This window comes from Cajanus cajan, chromosome 5, assembly GCF_000230855.2.
Source record: "Cajanus cajan strain Asha chromosome 5, NIPB_CcT2T_4, whole genome shotgun sequence".
Taxonomy (NCBI): domain Eukaryota; kingdom Viridiplantae; phylum Streptophyta; class Magnoliopsida; order Fabales; family Fabaceae; genus Cajanus; species Cajanus cajan.
Window position 1 is genome coordinate 51,085,105 of NC_138521.1, and position 21,844 is coordinate 51,106,948.

At 35.2% G+C, this 21,844-nt stretch overlaps 1 protein-coding gene and 1 pseudogene across 1 annotated transcript; one reads left to right on the top strand and one right to left on the bottom strand.

The window, feature by feature from the left end:
• Positions 1-2,602: 2,602 nt before the first annotated feature.
• LOC109810517 (U-box domain-containing protein 30 pseudogene) lies at positions 2,603-6,548 on the top strand (annotated as a pseudogene).
• Positions 6,549-19,362: 12,814 nt separating this feature from the next.
• LOC109810556 (U-box domain-containing protein 30) lies at positions 19,363-21,844 on the bottom strand. The gene is made up of 2 exons (XM_020374041.3): positions 21,578-21,844; positions 19,363-21,500 (listed from the first exon to the last, which is right to left on the bottom strand). Exon 2 carries the CDS (start codon positions 21,280-21,282, stop codon positions 19,948-19,950), a length of 1,335 nt encoding a protein of 444 aa, XP_020229630.2. The 5' UTR covers positions 21,283-21,500; positions 21,578-21,844; the 3' UTR covers positions 19,363-19,947.

Below are 21,844 nucleotides of genomic sequence, written 5' to 3' on the forward strand. Positions count from 1 at the left end.
TTTTTTAACTGTGTCGTTGCAGCACATTGTGGCATGTTTAATTTAATTTAATTTTTTTATGTTTCTATGTGGGTTGTAGCGAAGCTTTTATTTAATTTTAGTTCATGATATATATATTACTTTTTTTTTATATATAAGTACACCTCCTTTGTTTTAAAAAAAGATAATTAAATTTTTAAAATATTTTAAATTTTAATTTTTTTAATTTTACATTCACAATATTTAATTTAATACTTTTTTTTCACACATTTTCCCTTATTTTTTCAATTTTTATATGCATTCCTTACCTTTTCTTCATCCTATTTTGGTAACATGTAAAAACTAAAATAGAAAAAAAAAATGTATAAAAAAGAAGAATAAAATAACAAATTAAAAATTGGAGGTGTAAAATTAGAAAATTTTTAAAAAAAATCTACAATATTTTATAATTTAAAAAAAAAAAGGAGGTATACTTAAAAAAAAAAAAAAAAAAAAAAAAAAAAAAAAAAAAAAAGGTGTATATATCATGAACTTTTAATTTTTTAAAAATTAAAACTTGTTTTGTTGCGGCCCATTGCAACATATTTTTGTAGTTTTTTGGCTTTGGGCCCCAACGACAAATGCCTCTAGATAAAGTCCATAATGTCACACACTTCGCAACGCTTCCACAATCTCATGCATCGTTCTCTATATAAGGTCAAGCATTTCAACTCTACATCCTTCTTTATATAAAACAAATATGGTAAAAGTGTGTTTTGTATTTTTTAAGTATATTATTATTTATTTGTATTTTTTAGTGTTTATTAAGAAGATATTATGGATCAAATTATAACCGTAAGAAAGGAATGTATCTTAAATGAGATTTAACTTTAAATATTGTAAGAAGAAAAAAAAAAGATTTACAATAAATTTGCTCTCAAAGATGATCAAGTAATATCATCCATAATGTATTAACTTTTAACACACAATAATAATGAAGCATTGGAATTAAGCGATGATGACAACGTACGATGCACGATAGAATTATTTTATAACAAAAGAACTATGCTAATAAAAGAATTATACGTTGAAAGAGGGGTTCAAGACTCGTCTACAATTTTATTACAAAATTTGGCACTTTGTCCTCTAAATTAACAATAAATACAATGTTCACCAACTACGTCAAGAGAAAAAGATGAGATGATAAGAATGATGAAGACTATCACATTTCATTGTCTTATCAAAGTGAAGATTGATGGTATAAATGATTAAAGATGATTGTGAATCATCTGATAACAATGTTGAATTGTTTGTAGTCAAATTATTGAACTTATTTTTGTGTCATTCTCATAAGGCAATTTTTAGAAATTAAACTTGTTATTATTATGTTTGTTTTATTGGATTTTTTTGCCAATTAAATTTGCTTTTAATTTTTATGCTTATAATAGGCGGAAGTCATTTTTTTTTTTTGGATAATTTACCTCATTGTATTAACATTAATTGGAATCACCCAGATCAAGAAGAAATCTCGAGGATGGATGCGCCAAGTACTTAGTCAATTGGTGAAAATCTTTATGTTGGTCTAGAGTCTGAAAATAAATATGTTGCAAGAAAAATGTAGTAAAATAAAACGTTATGAAAATGCATCAAAGTTTTTATATAGTTGGAAAAAAAAAACTACAAGGGTGGTAAGATTTCCAAATTCACATGACGATTATGGTACATGAGGGAAATTGAGTCAAAGAAATTAGATAACTAAAAAGTGACTCAATAGGGTGGACATCATATTTATTTGAACATGTTCTTATTACAAAATCATGTAAAGTTATATTCAAAATTAATATCATCATTCATACAAGGTAATTTTTCTAGTGTACATTATGTATTATCATAAAATGTTTTTTTTTCAGTTACTAATTCTTTTTGTTAGAATAGTCAACCAAGACTCATCAATCAAGATTAGCCTCATTCATGAAAGAATAACATTGCAAAATGAGTTTAAGATATCATAACAAAAGTCTTGGATGACAAAACAAAAACTAGTTGTTAAAATATTTGGTGATTGGAAAGAATCATACATTTTTCTCCCTAAATGAGTTAATTACTTGAAACAAATTGCCTCATATTCATATCAGAGTCATATTATGACTTGTGCATGATGATTTTGTGGTTGGAAATTGCGTTGATCATCAATTTCATCGGCTATTTTAGACATTCAAGTTGTGTTGTGATGTTTTTTTTTTATTGCAAGCCTTTGATACAAGTTAATATGACTCATTTATATCGGAAGTGTCGAGATATACTGTTTATTGCCACAACACAAGATGGTAATAATAATGTTATTCATCTTATTTTTATTGTTGTTGAAAGAGAAATGTTGTTTGCGTGATCATGATTTTTTAACTCATTTGTGTGAACATGTTTTAGGCAACCATCACCAATGACAATAATTGAGTTGCAACAACCACTAGTGATATTAATTGTATCGCTTTTGCAGTTGCGACACAAGTGATGTCATTGTTGACAGTTGCGACACAATTAATTTAATAGTGGATAGTTGCAACACCCTTTTAGACATTCGAGTCGTGTTGTGATGTTTTTTGTTATTACAAGCCTTTGATACATGTTAATATGATTCATTTATATGGGAAATGTTGAGGTATATTGTTTATTGCCACAAAACAAGATGGTAATAATAATGTTATTCATCTAACCTTTATTGTTGTTGAAAGAGAAATATTATTTGCGTGATCATGATTTTTAACTCATTTGTGTGAACATGTTTTAGGCAACCATCACTAGTGACAATATAATTGAGTCACAACAACCACTAGTGATATTAATTGTGTCACTTCTATAGTTGTGACACAACTGATGTCATTATTGACAGTTGCAACACCCTATTTTTTTAAAAACAAATCTTTTAAGATTTTATTAAATTATTTTTATTTAAATACTTCAAAAATAAATTAAATTTTTTATTGTGATTTTGATAAGATTTATAAGATTTTTTTAGTACAAATTTAAAGTTTATGTATATTTAATTTTTATTTTTATTTTTTTTTATAATTAAAACTACAATATTATTTCTTATATAATTCTTAAGAAGTAATAATTTCTTAATGTAATCTTAATTCATACTCAATTTTTTTATTTATAAAAATAAAATAGTGCAACAAAAAATATAAAATTAAAATAAAAATAGCAATAGTTATCATATCATTAATATTACTATAAAACATTAACATTATGAATTAACTAAGTTAGTTGATGAATCATCATTACATAAACTACCACATTGGTAAACGATAAATTCATCTGGAGTCCATGATTGATGCAAACACTAGAGGATCGCATATGGAATTCTCTCAATCTTAACATATAATTCAATCAAACCTACTCTTAAACAATTTATACTAGAAAATATTTAATTTACATTATCATCATTTATAAATTAGAAAAAACCATAATCAACACAATCATCATTCTAATAATAAAATAGATATTGATAATGAACTTCTTTATATTGTCAATATTCCTTATTCCAATGAAGTCTTTGATTTGGTACATCAACTTGTATAACATAATGTCTTCATCAAACCTAAATAATCTAAAAATATCATATTTATATGTAATTTCTCTGGGCCAGTAATAATTTGACCTTTTTTAAAAAGGAAAAAAGACAACTACAATCATATCTACTTTAAGAAGAAAAAAAAAGTGGTTTAAATGTGATAGTTATTTGAAGAATGAGGTATTTATATTGAGAAAAATGTAATATTGTCATGTCATTAAGGACTCCGATGATAACATTTTAAAAAATTAATTAACTAAATCAAGTCATTGAAGCCAAGAGCGATAAAAAAAAGTGATGTTGTGGGCTACATCGACAACAATATTTTTTTAAAAAGGGCATGCGACTTAGTCCACCGTGACGTTTAAAAAAAAAACTTAAGAACATGTCGTAATGAACTATTGCGACAAAAAAAATGATGTTGTTGCAACTAGTTGTAACTAAGCTAATATTACTATCGGTTGTAGCGACACCTTCTATGTTGGTGACACTGTTTTTATGTAAAAATAATTCAAATAAAATAATTGAGTAAGGTATTGTTGAGTTGCACAACAACACTCCGATTAACTATCTTTAAGTGAAAAAATGTTTCAAAACAATCTTATTTTTGATAATACTTTTTGATTACCTACAAACAATTGTCAAAAGAAATTTTTTTTTATTGTTCTTACCTTTTAATCTACTGATTTACTTTTAACATTGAATGTTTTAAAAATAATTATAATTTTTGGCAAATAAAAAATTATTTGTTACTTTTAATATATTAGCTTTGCCTTTTTTTGACAAAATTACTTTCGGAAATATATTAAAAACACTTAATTATATTACAATCAATCAAAATTTAAAATATATTAATTAGAGTTAATCATTTATACACTGCCAGTGTAAAGTTTTTTACACTGACAATCAATTATATATTTTAATTGTATCATGTCACTGTTAAAAATAAATATGTTTACAGTAACATGACACAATTAAATTAAAAAATATAATTGATTATACATATATGCTTAACTCTATTAATTATCCACTTCATTTGATCATAAGAAGCTGGCCAAAATAGAAGAGTTGTGTAGGGTAGTCTTTGTGTGTGTAGGAAGAGCTTTTCCCTTTGGTAGTGCCAGCCAGTCAGCAAGTCCTTTTCTATTTGCCCATGCTAGAGTTGTTGATTTTTCACGTCCAACCCCTTCTTTCTATTTTCCCTTTCTGCCTCCTCAATTATTTCTCCCTTCCTACTTCTTTCAACTCTTAATTAGAATTATCTACTGCCATTGATTTACTTCTTATGGTTAGAAGGGCACTATTCTTCACTGTTCGCTCTTTAATTGGTCTATATATTCTTTATTGTTTCATTGATTTAAAGGCCCCCTTCAAAGCTCAATTGTATCTTTATGATGTGAGATATGATGGTAATGATTCTTTTGACCATTGAAAGAGATCAAATAAAGAAAAGGAAAAAAAATATTATAAGAGAAAGAGAAAGAAAGAAAGAGAAATAGAGAACAGGGACAGAGTGATTTGCACAATAAAGCAAGTTTGTTGCTTGGAAAACTACTTATGAGAGACTGCCTCAGCTGTTTACTTTGCTTTTACCCACTTCACATGTATAATATCTATTGAAGGGTGTTTCTCATTGTAGTGATTTTGGTTTTCTGGCTCGTTCTCATTAAAACCTGCTTCTTTTGCTCAAAGGGCTTTCAAAAATGTCGATGTTTTAGCCTCCTAGTAAGCAAGATGAGGTAGACGGCCAAATTCTAGATCTGGACACGGCGGTGAAAGATGAGGCTTTGGGTGGCCTCGATCTGGGGTTGTGGGGACAGTTGTGGTTGGTGAAAAAATTGGATCTTGGGAGAATGATTGAAGAGTTGGACTGTGTTCATTTTCCCAATTTCCCTTGAGCCAATGCAGGACCTTGTGACCCTTTTGCACGAGCCAGACCTATGAAAGGTCTAACATTCTCAAATGGTTTAGTTTAGGGCACCTTACTAGCCCCACCACAATGCAAGAGCTCTAGGACGACACCCTCACTCCAAACACCACTCTCTACCATTTGATATTCACTTGGTTTTCTCAAAAGTACCTTGTGATGAAGAAGAGGTCAGCAGACATGCAGGGGAGGGTGTTGGAGCTTGTTGAGACTCTCAAGAAGGTGAAAGGTCAAGCTCATGTTCTCGCCTCAAGGAGCTTCATCAAGTGGTCACTGCTCATGCCACTGCCTCATGTCCTCCTTGCTTGGTCCTTTCACTTCATATGTCGTTGGCTCCGAGGTCATTAGTGTTCTTAGAAGTTTGAATCTCGATTGTGAGTCCAAGAGGAGTTTAGTGCAGCCTGCAAAGGTTTCATTAATGGTGGACATTTTGAATGAGGGTTCATTTCAAACAAAGATGAATTGCACTAGGTTGATTGAGACATTGATTGAAGGGAAGAACCATTTGGAGATTTTTAGGAGCCATAGCCTTTTGGTTGGGTTGATGAGGCTTGTGAAGGACACAAGGCACACAAATGCAATATTCCTCGGATTGAGGCTCCTCACAACAGCTTGCTTGCATTCAGAAGTTTAGAGTTTGCTAGTAAGCATTGGGGCTGTTTCTCAATTGGTTGAGTTGTTGTTTGGTTTGGAGCCTGATTGTTTGGAATTGGCTCTTTCAATTTTGAATGCATTGGCATTTTCCCCTGAAGACAAATTAGCTTTGAAGGACAATTCTGATGTCATACCCATTATGATGAAACTGCTGATGAAGGTCTCAGGGAATTACACTCAATATGCAGTGTCAATCCTTTGGTCTGTGTGCAAGCTTGCACCTGAGGAGTTCTCTTTGTTCCATGGCTTCATTGTACTATATCATCTTAACCTTGGGGTTTTATAGGCCTCCAATTTTCCCTAAAGAATTTTGGGTTTTTTGGTTTTGACATCAAACATGTAGATGGAGAGCCCCTTTGGCTTTCAATTTTCATTTAATATGTATATTGGAAATAACCTTTCTTATTATATGCACTACACGTCGTATTGATATTATTAGTTCTTCGATCTCAATTATTCACTGTCTTTCGCAAGTGTATCCTTTTTTATGTGTTTAGTTTTGTTCTGCAGAAATTACACATGAGAGGTGGAAAGAAACAGTGAAAGGCGTGGCGAACAAAGAGATAGCAACTAGCAAGTCAAGCATTCATCACATGTGCATCAGTTTACTACATTTATTTGATGACTTGACGTTTGAGTATTGAGTGTGGACATATGCATGCATGTATTTCATCATTTTGTTGCACAATTTGGCAAACCCCAACGTAAAATTACCTCTCACCGAATCACTGGGTGATTGGAAAAGAAAGAAAAGAAAGGAGATAGCTTTCACTGATACCTGTTTGGCCTTAGGAATACCTCCAAATCAGATAACATTCATGTCTATTCAAACAATGATACGCTGGTATATGTGCGTAATTGTATGGAAAATCTTATCATAAAATTAAAAAAAAAAATAACTTAGTTGTAACTTTTGTCTATTAAGTGGTGGCCCTTAACAATATATTCAAGCTAAAAATGTTTCAGTATCCAATCCAATATATAATATAAAGAACAAATTGTTAGATGTAGTATTCTTTACATGCATGATTAAGATTGGGGTACTTTGCATGACTTTAACGCTTTTCAAGTTTTAGACTCAACTTTGGCGTTGTATTGCAGCAATGTACCTCATCAAAGAGGTATGATGAGTCAATTGCTCTATTCCACTTCACGTAGTCCAACATCGTTCCCAAACATATACTACAGTACATTAACACCCAATGCAACGAGGGTCGTTTTGTGGATGTTGTCAAGCCCGTAGGTTGCTACTGAGTTTGGTGTAGTGTGGCCTCTCCTAATAACAACTTTCTAGCCTTTTGGTTTCGAAATTCAAAAAATTAATTTGCGTATCAAATATCTCTATTTTTTAATCATTGTTGTATTTAATCCCCTAATAATTTTCTTTTTGAATTTGGTCTTTCATTTTTTTTCAATTGTTATATCAAGTCTTTTATTATAGGGGAAATTACACTCACCTCCTCCAACTCTTCTTAAATAACAATTACACCCCTCTAAGTATTTAACAAAAGCAGACTTTCCTTATGTTTTTAATAAAATGACTGTCAACCCTTATCTTTTCTTTTTCTTTTTTTATTATAATTATAATATTAGTATAACATATTATATATATATATATGCATATATAATATTATATATATATATATATATATATAATCTTTAAAATTCAAGTATTGTTTGTATGCATCATTTTATATTTTTTTTTAGCCTCTTATCTTTTTAAACGTATCATGTGCATTAATTTTTTTTAACTTCTTATCTATATGGATATATCATTTTTCATATTTATTTTAATATTCTTTTAAAAAATATTATCAATAGTTAAAAAAATTATCACTTATTTGGCTATCAGTTAAGCATAATTGGAACAAATTTTGTATTGTTTGAAGTAATCTCATAGAAAATGGTTTGGATGATTAAATTTGGCAATGAATAAATATGGCTTTTGATAGAGCAATGCAGACCACACATTATTCTTAAAGCATAGCTAAGGTAAGGTAACTACATTGATTGTTTATGTAGATGATATGATCATTATAGGAGATGACTCAAATAAAATAACAAGACTTCCAAAGCAATTGAGAACTAAATTTGAGATGAAAAATCAAGGAGGACTCAAATATTTTTTAAGGATTGAGGTTGCTAGATCAAAGCAAGATATCTTTCTATCACAAAGAAAGTATATTCTAGATCTTTTATTTGAGGTTTAGCTACCGGATTGCAAGTTTGTGCACACTCCAATTGTTCAAAATGACCACCTTGGAGAGTATTTGGACCAAGTGCCAACAAAAAAAGGAAGACACTAGATGTTAGTTGGCAAACTTCTTTACCTATCTCATACATGGCCTAACATATATGTAGTAAGTATAGTAAGCTAGTTCATGCACATCCCAAGTACAAACCACATGAAGATTGTAACATGGATCCTTCAATACTCGAAGTTCTCACTTGAAAAAGGCCTAATGTAGTAATGTTTACAAAAAATGATCACCTACAAGTTGAAGGCCATATTGATTAGGTTGGAGATACTTCTGGTAGAAAATCAACCTTAGGTTATTTCACCTTTATTGGAGGGAATTTGGTCTAATGGAGAAGTAAGAAACAGAAGGTTGTGTCACTATCAAGTGCTACAGCTGAGTTTTGCAATATGACTAGGTCTTCGTGAACTTCTTTGGATTTTAAGGTTAAGATTATTAACTAAAATTGGTTTTACCCAATGTTGTGCAATAAAATTGATTTGTGACAACAAGGTTATTATAGCTAATTCTAATAATCATGTTTAACATGATCATATCAAACATGAGGAAGTGGAGAAACACTTTATCAAACAAAATCTAGAGACCAAGATAATTCAATTTTTATTTGCTAAATCTAAAGAGCAGTTGACAAATATATTGTCTAAAGTTGTAGGTAGTAGGAACTTTTATAGGGGTGTTCATGATTCAAGTTTGGTGAAAATCCAATTCGAACCAATTAAATTTAATTGATTTGGATTGGTTCGAATTTCATAATTTTTTTTCTTAACCTAAATCAAACCAATCCAACGTTGATTGGGTTAGTTCTATTCAGATATCCAATGAATTTTTAAAAAAATTAAATGAAAAAATAATGTTTATCTCTATGTAAATAGATTTTCCAACATTAACTAAATTGATATATTGTCAAAATTTAACTAAATTGATAGATTTATAATATAGTTTTTCTTGATTTCTTTTTTTAATCTACTTAAAGATTTTAAATGTACTATAGTGTGTGAAAATGACACTCAATATTTTGCAATATAGTTCTTTTTAGTTTTTTAAATATTTGAAAAAATGAACAAAAAATCTACATATTATAACACAAAATCATTTTCAAAATAATCAAAATGACATGCATATTAATTTTTAACCAAATAAAAAAATAATATATATATATATATTAATTGGTTTAGTTTGAGTTAATTCAAATTTTAAATGTGTAAATATGATACTCAAATCAATCAACATTTAGTTTAGTTAGCTTGGTTCGAGTTGAATCTGAAAGAAAAAAAATACAAATCAATTTAATTAGTTTGGTTTGGATTGTCGGATTCATCGATTCAATCCAATGAACACCCCTAAACTTTTAGGGCTCACATGATAAGTTGATAAGTTGGGTACTCAAGATCTCTGCACACCAACTTGAGGAGGATGTTAGCATGAGTTGTGGTGAAAATTTAGCTTTGCGAGATCTCAGAAAAAGTCATGGAATATGTTCTTTAATTATAGTAATTACTTAAGTATGTTATTTGCCTTAATTTGTGTATAGTCAGAATAATAATGTCTTATGTAAAAATTTTCATTAAGAAATAATGTTTCTTACCATATCAGTTGGTGAAAGCATGTTATGGAAAATGAACAAAAAATGATGCACGAAACAGAGGAGAATTACGTATAGATAATCAAGGTGGTTGGACAAGTTTACATTAAAGGGACAATAGCATTTTGTGGCAACAGTTAGTTTCTTTGTTGTGTGAGGTTGAAGATGGTTAATGTATCGATCTGTAATATCAGTAATAAATTAAAACCGACAAACAGATAATGGGACAGAAGTACATATTGTTGGAAAATCTTAAATTTCTAGAGATTCCGAGATATCCGAGATATTCGAGATATCCGATTTAAGTTATCTGGAATTATTTGATTTATCTTTTGAGTTATTTTGTTTCAGATTAGATAAGATAGTTTCTTGATAAGTTTTGATTTGATAAGATATTTTATTATCTTCTTGTTAGTTCAGTACGTTGTAAAATGGCTATTTAAAGGCCATCTCTTATTCAATAAAAAATACAGTGAGTTGCTACGTTCACCCACAACATTAGTATTACCTCGTCTCTCTTTTTTTTCTTCTACAAATTGGTATCAGAGCTTTATGCTCTGAGTGCCGAGTGTGAGAGGAAAATAGTGTGCGCCTGTGAAGGGGAGGAAAGAAGAAAGAGAGAGTAATGGTGAAGGTTGTTAATGGAATGACCGTACCACAACTGTCAAAGAAAATCAATTATGATAATTGGTGTTTACAGATGAAGACCCTGTTGGGTTCCCAAAGTCTATGGGATATAGTGGAGAAGGGGTTTCAAGAACCCGAGGAGGACGAAGACCAATCTGTGGCTCAGATTGCCGCATTGGAAAAGACACGAGTGAAGGACAAATCGGCTTTGTATTTTTTGTACAATGTCGTGGATGAGTCAAGCTTCGAGAAGATTGCAAACGCTGCATCTTCAAAGGAAGCATGGAAGATCTTGGAGGTTGCGCACAGAGGTAATCACCGTGTCAGACAGATCCGACTTCAAACTCTCCGAGGAGAGTTTGAGTGTTTGAAGATGGAAGATAAGGAACAAGTATCCGAGTACATAACTCGGGTGGAGAAGGTGGCTAACCAACTCGGAAAGAATGGGGAGTCAATGCCAGCAAGTAGAATTGTGGAGAAAATCTTGAGATCATTAACAGATGATTTCGAGAGTATCGCATGCGTAATTGAGGAGTCAAAGGACTTGTCAGTCCTCTCAGTGGAAGAGCTCGCTGGGTCACTCGAAGCCCACGAACAAAGGAGGAGGAAGATGAAGAATACACTTGATCAAGCATTACAGGCGCAACTTAATTTGAATGAAACTCGGAACACCCAGGGCCGAACATTAGGAGGCAAAGGACGAGGTGATCATGGAGGTGATCAAGGACGAGGTAGAGGACGAGGTGATCATGGAGGTGGACAAGGACGAGGTGATCGTAGCCAAGGAAGTCAACCGAGGTCCGAGGTGGAATGTTATAAGTGTGGCAAACTCGGCCACTACGCAAAAGAATGCAGATCGGCAAATTGCTACAACTGTGGCAAATACGGTCACATAGCAAAGTATTGCCGAGCTAAAAGCCGAAGTGAAGAGAAAGAGAAGAATCTTCTCACAGAAGAAGAGGACGAGGAAGCAGGAATTTTGATGATGACGCAGAGCTCGGAGACCAAGCTACGTCCGAGTTGTGCCTCCGAGGATGAGCTAAACTTGAGTTGCGTGGAGAGATCAATAGTTGAGCTTCCAAGCTCAGATGAGAAGTCAGAAGCCGAGCTTGATTCGAGTTGCTTAAACAACTCGGTCTGGTATTTGGACACTGGGGCGAGCAATCATATGTGTGGAGAAGAGAGTTTCTTCAACGAACTCATCAAGGTGAAGGCTGGATTCGTGTCATTTGGAGATGATTCCAAGGTTGCGGTAAAAGGGCATGGAACCATCAAGTTTATGCAGAAGGATGGACAAGTTGGAGAAATAAGAAATGTCTACTACGTTCCCGAACTTAAGAGCAACATCTTAAGCATGGGGCAGATGATGGAGAAAGGCAACTCGGTTCTGATGAAGGATCGAGTGCTTTATTTGAAGGACAAGCATGATCGTTTAATAGCCCGAGTGGAGATGAAAAAGAATCGGATGTATAAACTGAAGTTGAACATCATTCAAAATAAGTGTTTAAAGCTGGACGTGAAGGATGAAGCAATAATGAGGCATTCTCGTCTTGGGCATTTAAACTTTGGAGGTTTGGTCGAGCTATCAAGGAAGGAGTTGGTGCACGGACTGCGTGGTGATGAGTTTGACAAGAAGTTTTGTGAAGCGTGTGTACTCGGAAAGCATTCAAGAACAAGTTTTCCGAGCTCGTCCGAGTACAAAGCAAAGGAGCAAGACATCTACAACTCCACTGACGAGTTACATGTAGTGTGTCTATTGACAGGAACAGAAGATATAAAGTTTGAAGAGGCGGTACTTGATGAGAGATGGAAGAAAGCAATGGATGAGGAGATCGGATCAATTGAGAAGAGTGAGACGTGGAAGCTGACAGATTTACCCACAGGAGCTCAGCCAATTGGTTTGAAGTGGGTATACAAAAGGAAGACAAATGCAAATGGCGAAGTGGAGCGCTACAAAGCTCGTCTTGTGGCGAGGGGTTATAAACAGCAGAAAGGCATTGATTATGATGAAGTTTTTGCACCCGTGACAAGGATGGAAACGATTCGATTACTACTGTCCTTAGCAGCTCAGCATGGATGGAAGATACAACAAATAGACGTGAAGTCAACATTCTTGAATGGGGTGTTGGAGGAAGAAGTCTACGTGGAGCAACCTCTAAGGTACATGAGGAGAGGTGAAGAGAAGAAAGTGCTGAAGCTCGAAAAGGCTTTGTACGGTTTGAAGCAAGCTCCTCGAGCATGGAATGAGAGAATAGACACTTACTTCAAGAGAAATGGTTATGAACAATGTCCGTATGAACATGCTCTCTATTTAAAGAAGTGCAAAGGAGATATATTGTTCGTTGCTCTATACGTGGATGACTTGATATTCATGGGAAGCAAAGCTGAGCTAGTTGAGGAGTTTAAAGAAGTGATGAAGAGGGAGTTTGAGATGACCGATTTGGGCATCATGAAGTACTTTCTGGGTTTAGAGGTGGACCAAAGAGCAACAGGTATTTTTGTGTCCCAAAAGAGGTATGCCGAGGAGATTTTGAGCAAGGCAAAGATGCTGAATTGCAATCCAGTTTCTACTCCCATGGAACCTGAAACGAAGTTATCTAAAAATGGAGAGGCTGAAAGAGTTGATGCAAGCAGGTACCGAAGCCTAATCGGAAGTCTAAGGTATCTGACAAGTACAAGACCCGATCTGATGCTAAGTGTGGGAATTGCAAGCCGCTTTATGGAGGATCCGAGGTATTCTCATTGGAAAGCATTAAAGAGGATACTAAGGTATGTGAAGGGGACGATGTCACTTGGACTGTGTTTCACTAAGTCGGACAACTACCGACTTATTGGGTACTCGGACAGTGATTGGTGTGGAGATGTGGATGATCGGAAAAGCACAGCTGGGTACGTATTCTTCATGGGAAACTCGGCTTTCACTTGGCTATCAAAGAAACAACCAATCGTAGCTCTATCAACGTGTGAAGCCGAGTATGTAGCAGCATCTTGGAGTGTCCAACATGCAGTTTGGCTTAGAAACTTGCTAAGCAAACTGGAAATTATGAAAGCTGAGAAAGTGTTGATCCGAGTAGACAACAGGTCGGCAATCGAGCTAGCCAAGAATCCAATCAATCACGAAAGAAGCAAGCACATCGACGTCCGATTTCATTTCATCAGGGAAAAGGTGAAAGAAGGAAGCGTGGAGCTCAAACACATAGGAAGTAAAGAGCAGGTAACCGATATCTTTACAAAACCATTGCCGACAACAACATTTCAGAAGTTAAGAAAGTTACTCAGAATGAAAGAAGAAGGAGAAATTTAAGATTATGGGGGAGTTTTGTTGGAAAATCTTAAATTTCTAGAGATTCCGAGATATCCGAGATATCCGAAATATCCGATTTAAGTTATCTAGAATTATTTGATTTATCTTTTGAGTTATTTTGTTTCAGATTAGATAAGATAGTTTCTTGATAAGTTTTGATTTGATAAGATATTTTATTATCTTCTTGTTAGTTCAGTACGTTGTAAAATGGCTATTTAAAGGCCATCTCTTATTCAATAAAAAAATACAGTGAGTTGCTACGTTCACCTACAACATTAGTATTAGCTCGTCTCTTTTTTTTTTTTCTACACATATGATATGAATAGCAACTGCGGGAATGAAGAGGTGTGGGGTACACTATCTACCCTATATGGAGTACTAGTTAACATATATAATTAAAGAAATTAGTCCACTGAAAAATTAATTATAGCTTAGAGAACCTTCTCCACTGAGTTCCAAATTCATAGGAGGAAAGAAACAGAAATGGGTAAAAGAAGATGGTGAAGGCAAATTCATTCCTAGAAATGAGAACTCGTTCCAAATTGGAAGTTGTGGTACCATTCAGTGTACTGTGTGTCTCCGCTTGCTTGATTTTGGTTTGGGAGGGAATTAGGAACGTCTGTGATATTGATTTGAAGAAGCTGCTGACGTAGCTGTGGCTTGTGCTCGGGTGCACCAGTGAGTTGCTGAACAAGGTCTCGGAAGTTTATAGCATCCACTTTGTATACTTTTACAGGTGTTGGTGCCATTGGTGCCACTGGTGCCTTCTTATTCCACGACTTTGCTGCTGATTTTCTCACGGAATTATGAGACTGAAGAGGGTACACATGTTTTGATTCCTCACGTTGTTGGGTTAAGTATGAAGGGTTGGATGAGGAATAAGCCTCCATGTACAATTGCTTTTGCTTTTCTGCTTTCTAGTTATGATATGAGTAATGAGCAAGGGAGGACGTTACTGGTGTGTTGTATTTATAGATTTTATGACTATATATGAGGGATGAATTGTGGGCAACAATTAAAGCATGTTGTATTGAATTCCAATATAAGAAATTCAAACATGGATTTTGTCGTTACCGTCGGCGGACAAAAAAATGTTAGTAGTGACATGAGCGGACCAATCCTTTTCGGTCAAATGTTAGCGAATTAATTATAGTATTTATAAGTTAAGAAAAACCCTCCAAATTTGTTTTTCTTAGAAGCGTCAAACATATTTATATGCGCTTAAGTCATGCTCTACGAAGGTAGTAAGAGTCAGAGAGTTGAGCATGACTTTCAAAGATGAACCAAGAATAGCCGCCTCTCTGATATGTGCTGTCGTATTCATTTACAGGGGATTTACAAGTTACATCTACTGCTAGTGGCAGCGGGGAAAGACCGCCATCATTTTTCCGCCACATAGTTGAAAACGTATATATTATGTCATTAATGAATTGGCCATAGTTTTTTTTTAACAGCTGAATAGGATAGTGTTACTGTACAACCATTACTTCTTTTTTTTTTTTTTTTTTTTTTTCCTTTTTTCATTTCTAAATTCAGTAAATTGCATGCCTTTATTTTGTTTTCTGTTCCTGTGTTAGGATACACACTCCAATTATCCTTGTTGTAGTAGGTCTGGTCTTGGGTCTCGGTCTTCTCGTTCAATCCGGGTGGTCCGAAGTGAGAGAGGGGGGTGCCTGCAAAGACACTCCAACGCTCAAGTAAGTACTCGGCATAATAAATGCGGTAGGTCAAAAGTAGTTACGTACCTCTCAGGAGTTATATTTATAGGTGTTCGTGTTGGGCCGTGATTATGGGTTGGGCCCCAGGAAATTAGGGGACTGATCCGAAGTTTATGCTAATTAATTTATCCGTAATTAAGCCGGTAATGACGTTGACCTTGGCCGACCGTACCGATAAGTTCCGTATGGTCTCGTCAGGGTCGGTGGTGTCGGGTACTCGGCGTGTTCGGGTACACAAAACGTTCGGATTGCTCGGCCTAGTGTATATTTTCTAAAATAAATATACAGAGAAATTCCTATTTCCTTCAAATGTTTATTTAACGATGGGTGCTTGGTTTCTTCTCCAATGATAGATAATGGCTGCCATTCCCAAACTACTTTTAGGATTGAACTATGGAGGGATATGCGCCGTCTTGCGGAATCTACTTTTGAATCATGGTTAGCTCTTGGGGATTTTAATGCCACTCTGAAAGCTCGTGAACAAAGAGGGGGCTTAGATTGCTAAGCTATAAAGTGTAGAGGTGTGAAAATTAAAATTTAAATATTACAATGTTTCATTTGGATAAAAAAATTTATCGTATTGTAAACTCTTCTAAATAAAACTTTAAATATAAAAGAAAATGAATAAAATGATGGCCCAAAAGTTTATCCATAACTAAAAGAATTAAATTCAAATACTAAAATTTAAACGAGCTAAGAGTTACATTTTATTTTCAAAACCCCAATATCACATCAATCAAAGTATTAACAACCCATTAGGTTATCATATGGGTATATAATAACAAGGCAACATATATCACATAAGTAATCTATCCTAGGTTTCTCAATAATAAGCAATATGTGGATATATGACAACATACATAAGCATATATAAAAGGGATCTCTGGGATCAACCAAAACAAAAACACGATCATCATAATCAAACATACAATCGTAGAAGGTGATTATCATGCATTAGAATAATATCATTAACTAATAAGATGTGATTCAAAATTGATACTTAAAACAAATCTCTTTCACGATGGTGATGCATCATGCATCTTTCGACGTGCAACTACATCACGATTTCTTCGTATAATATAAACCACATAGGCATGACAGAAATCATAATGAAGATGGACAAATGGAAGGAAGCCCGAATAAATAAGGAAACGGAAGGATGCATGATTAAGAATAGCTAATGTTTGTAAGTGGTAGCTGACAAATGAGTTATGAAGAATCTTCTACAAACTAGTAAGAGAACCAAAACTCCCCCCATTAGGAAGAGTAACCGTAACAGATTGCAATGCAAATTCAAATTCGGACTTTCAATCCTCGTCTTTAGTCCAAACAAAAAGAGAAAAAATGTGATGATGGTGAACTATGTTGGGGTTGAGTCATTCTCCTTAGCAGCAGCAGCTGCCTCTTCCTGTTGCTTCTTTTTCCAGTACACATCAAGAGGGGGTCCAAATATTGCCTTCCCAGAAACAACACCAATGCTGTAAATCCATACAAAATCTTGGTACATAACTAGACCAATCTAATTAAAAATCTTCAAACAAATTTTAATTTGATTGGGTTCTCGGTGGTAATATCCCAACAATTTGTGCTTCTAAGGTTTAGAAACCCCAAATTTAAACATGGAAAGGGAAAATCACCCACATATAATATATGATAGATAAAATCATCACGGCCCATAATTAACAAGATCAATCAATTACATATAACACGGTAATTAAATCGGGGCAAGCATATAAAGAGAAAATTGCAAGCTGCAAGCAGAGAAAGAGAAAAGCAAAACTTAAAATATGTTCGAAGGTGAGGTGATTCTCAAATCTAAAGCAGGCAGGACACAGAATCCGTCTGAACATGTTGATCACACGCTTCAATCTCTTCTACAAGTCTTTGCTCAGCATCAACATCTAAATCTGCCTCACCAACTGGGGCACAAATTAATAGATCAGGCACCTTAGCCTCCTCAAGGCACATACCTGTTCTCCCAATCAGTTTAGATCTCTCCAACTCCTCACATTCCAACAGAATAGCTTGAAACTGAAAGAGACACTGCCTATGTCCACTGCCATGTCCAACAATAATCTATTCTTTACAATATCTCCTCCTCCTTGGATCACACCCTTGTTGAAGCCGGGCATCCTTCTTTTTGAGGCATATGCATTTAGACCTCCAATTACAGCACCACAAACATTGCCTTTGGTTATAATTGTTGTTATAACCCTTTCTTAGAGATCAAGATGGAGATCACAAAGGTCCTCCACCCACCAGTCCTTAGGAACTAATTGTTGTTTCCTCACACTTTTAAAGTGATTTGAAACTACCAGTGATTTGATGCCTATCAAGATTGATTGCACATAGTAGAGGCAAAACACAAGAATAATGAAATATTACCAGGAACGAAACTGAAAAGTAACCAATAATACTAGGATTTGGAAGGAAATTAGTAAGAAAGCAAGCCCCACAAAGGCAAAAATACATATCCCTCAAGAAAGAGCTAAAAAAAGAGGGCAGTAAAGTAACATGCATATACATCACAGGTGCAATAAGGTTCTAGGCAGAGAGAGGAGGTTGATCTCACACCTGATATTACCCCCATCATTCTGAAAAGAATCTGGCTTAGATCCAAATTTCATAAACATCATCTAGGCCAAAACAAATGACTATGTTGCTCCTTTGTTCCTTTCTGGACACAAATCTTATAGGTTCTACTTCTATACAGCTGCAAACATCCATCTCACCACCTCCAACTCTGAAAGACAAATCACCACCTATTCCGAGTTTAGATTTTAAAAAGAAAGTGATAACTTGATAAACTCCAGACTGAGGAAGGAGAATCAAATAGAAATATGGTATATATCCTATAAAGACTGAAATTTTTTTACAATCGACGCCAGTAAGAGTGCCAAGAGAGTTATTTAAATAATTTTATTTCGATCACTTGAAATGGGAAGCCACAAGATAAGGTTACTTACTAAAATGGTAACATAGTCCAAGGACCCCAGAAAAAGGATTGTCGTGTTAGGAGACAGAATTTCTCAAACATATATATAATTTCTCAACGACAGAATCAGAGACAATTCCACTTACTCAAAACTGCCTGAGCCAAGTTAAAATTATTCTTTTCATTCTAGATATCTGCTTCCTTCACTTTTTTCTTTGTTGGTTCCAATAACTAGTTTAGGCACCAATAATAACATCTTTTCCTTTGCTAGCCACATTTCAGCTTTGTCCCAAGAACCTGCTACAACACAAGACCACATGTATGAATTGAGAGAAGAACCACGGAAGCATCAGAAGAAAGGCATCAATTTATAATATTTATGCGGTCCCTGCTTCAATGATCAGGGCACATGTTTAGCTAGGCCAAACGCAAAAGATGATTAATTCAAAGACTAGTTATAGGTGGACAACGCCCTTTAATTTTTATTTTTGAGAATTTGAATCTAGAAATAGATATTAGAAATCAAGCTTCAGAATGATTGGTTTTAGTTAACATAAAAGAGAGAGAGAGAAACAGAGAGAGAGAGAGAGACCCTCATTTTATTGGGTTGGGTTTAAACTCAAGCACATGTGATGAATGCTTCACCTGCTATCACTTTGCTGGCCTAGCCTTTCATTGTTTGTTTCCACCTCTCGTGTCATTTTGCTTGCTGCAGAACAAAACATAACCCACAAACAAGGATACAGTTTCTTCACTTGGAAAAGACAGTGAATAATTGAGATCGAAGAATTAATAATATCAATATCACTGCTTGAGAAGTTGTGATTGTGATGCATAATAAAAATGGTTATTTCCATTGTACAGATTAAATGAAAATTGAAAGCCAAAGGAGCTCTCCATACATGTTTGATGTCAAAATCAAAACGTATTCTTTAGGGAAAATTGGAGGCCTGTAAAACCCCAAGGGAAAGATGATACAATACAATGAAGCCTTGGAGCAAAGCAACTCCTCAAAAATTACAAATGAAATTACAAGCTCCACCCTAGTTGTGATCCCTCTCCTAAGATTATCTTTATCCAACATTAACATGATTTCTTTCATCCATATACCCCCCAAAAAGCAGTATAAACAATTTCAACATCTTGATGGGGCTTATTGAGAACAACCTAGGACAAGAAACACTCAAAAGTGAACCCACTCAAGCAAGGTGTGTTGGTGTCCTTCATTCAAATATCAATGGCTGGAATCAAAACGCAAATAGCATACATATAGGAGAGATTTGCATTTTGCACCACCACCCCCATGCCAACTCCTGGGATTTTTTAGTTCTGTAGCCTGGAAAGAAGCTGGTTTTTGCTTCTCTTGTCCTACAAATTTACAAGTTGTGATACAACCAGGTTAAAATCAAGTCATTGAATGGTTCTAGTAAGCTTGCACTTGGAAATGAAGATTGTATCTGAATAATTCAAACTACACAACTTCAAAAGCTCAGCCGACTGTTGTTTCAATATGGGATCACAATTGCTTTGAATCAAAAGGAGGAGTTTTGCAGCAAGTCCTGCTTCCACAGCAATCAAAGAGAACTCCTCAGGTGCAAGCTTGCACACAGACCACAGTATTGACAATGCATATTTAGTGTAATTCTCTGAGACCCTCATCAACAGTTTCACCATAATGGGTATGGCATTAGAACAGTCTTTCAAAGCTAATCTGCCTTCAGGGACGGATGCCAATGCATCCAAAATTGAAAGAGCCAATTCCAAACAATCAGGCTCCAAACCAGACAACAACTCAACCAATTGAGAAACAGCCCCAATGCTCACCAGCAAATTCTTAACTTCTGAATGCGAGCAAACTTTTCTGAGGAGCTTCAGTCCAGCGAAGATTCCATTTGTGTGCCTCTTGTCCTTCACAAGCCTCATCAACCCAACCAAAAGGCTATGGCTCCTAAAAATCTCCAAATCGAAATCCTTCCCTTCAATCAGTGTCTCAATCAGCCTAGTGCAATTGATCTTTGTCTCAATTGAACCCTCATTCAAAATGTCCACCATCAGTGAAACCTTTGCAGGCTGCACTAAACTCCTCTTGGACTCACAATCGAGGTTCAAACTCCCAAGAACACCAATGACCTCGGAGCCAACAGCATATGAAGTGAAAGGACCAAGCAAGGACGATACCACGGAGACTCCACCACCATCAAGCAATGCCTTGCGGGCAGTGGCATGAGCAGCGACCACTTGATGGAGCTCCTTGAGGGCGAGAACACGAGCTTGGCCCTTCACCTTCTTGAGAGTCTCAACAAGCTCCAACACCCTCCCCTGCACGTCTTCTGATCTTTTCTTCATCACAAGGTATTTCTGAGAGAACCAAGTGAATATCAAACGGTAGAGGGTGGTGTTTGGAGTGAGGGTGTCGTCCCAGAGCTCTTGCATTGTAGTGGGGCAAGTTAGGTGCCCTAAACTGAACCATTTGAGGATGTTGGACCTCTCATAGGTCTGGCCCGTGCAAAGGGTCACGGGGTCCTGCATTGGCTCAAGAGAAATTGGACAAATGAACACAGAGGGAACATCACACAAGTCCAACTCTTCAATCATTCTCCCAAGATCCAATTTTTCAGCAACCCCAGTTGTTCCCACAATCCCAGAATCGACGCCACCCAAAACCCCATCTTTGACCGCCGTGTCCAGATCTAGAATCTGGCCGTCCACCCCATCCCTCTTACAAAGAGACTGAAACATTGGCATTTTTTAAACCCCTTTGAGCGAAAGAAAGCAGCTTCTGATGAGAACCAGCCAGAAAACAAAAATCAAAATTACTGCAATGGGAAGCACCCTTCAGTGGACATTGCACGCGCGAAGTGGGTAAAAGCAGAATAAAACAACTTAGGCAGTCTCTGAAGCAGTTTCCAAGCAACAAACTTGCTTTATTGTACAAATCAGAAAATGGAAGGCACTTGAAAATTCTGAGAAACAGTCAAAAGAGGCATTAGGGAAGGGTGTAATAATTGAGGAGGGGAAGAAAAATGAAGAGGAAACGTACCTAGCAGCATGGGGAAGAAGAAAAGGCAACTCTGGCTGCCAAAGGAAAAGGCTCCTCCTACAAAGACACTGAGCTTGGACTGCCCTCAACAAGACTTGTTTCTTTTGGGGCAGATTCTTGTAATCCCATCCTTACAAAATACAGTAAGCAAATTAATTTGGGTAAAATTAATAAAATGAGAACCATAATTAATTAAGAACCGTTGTTCAATTTAGTTTGCGGTGCTTTTTCAGGTAAGAGGACAGATTAGTACACAACCTATAACTA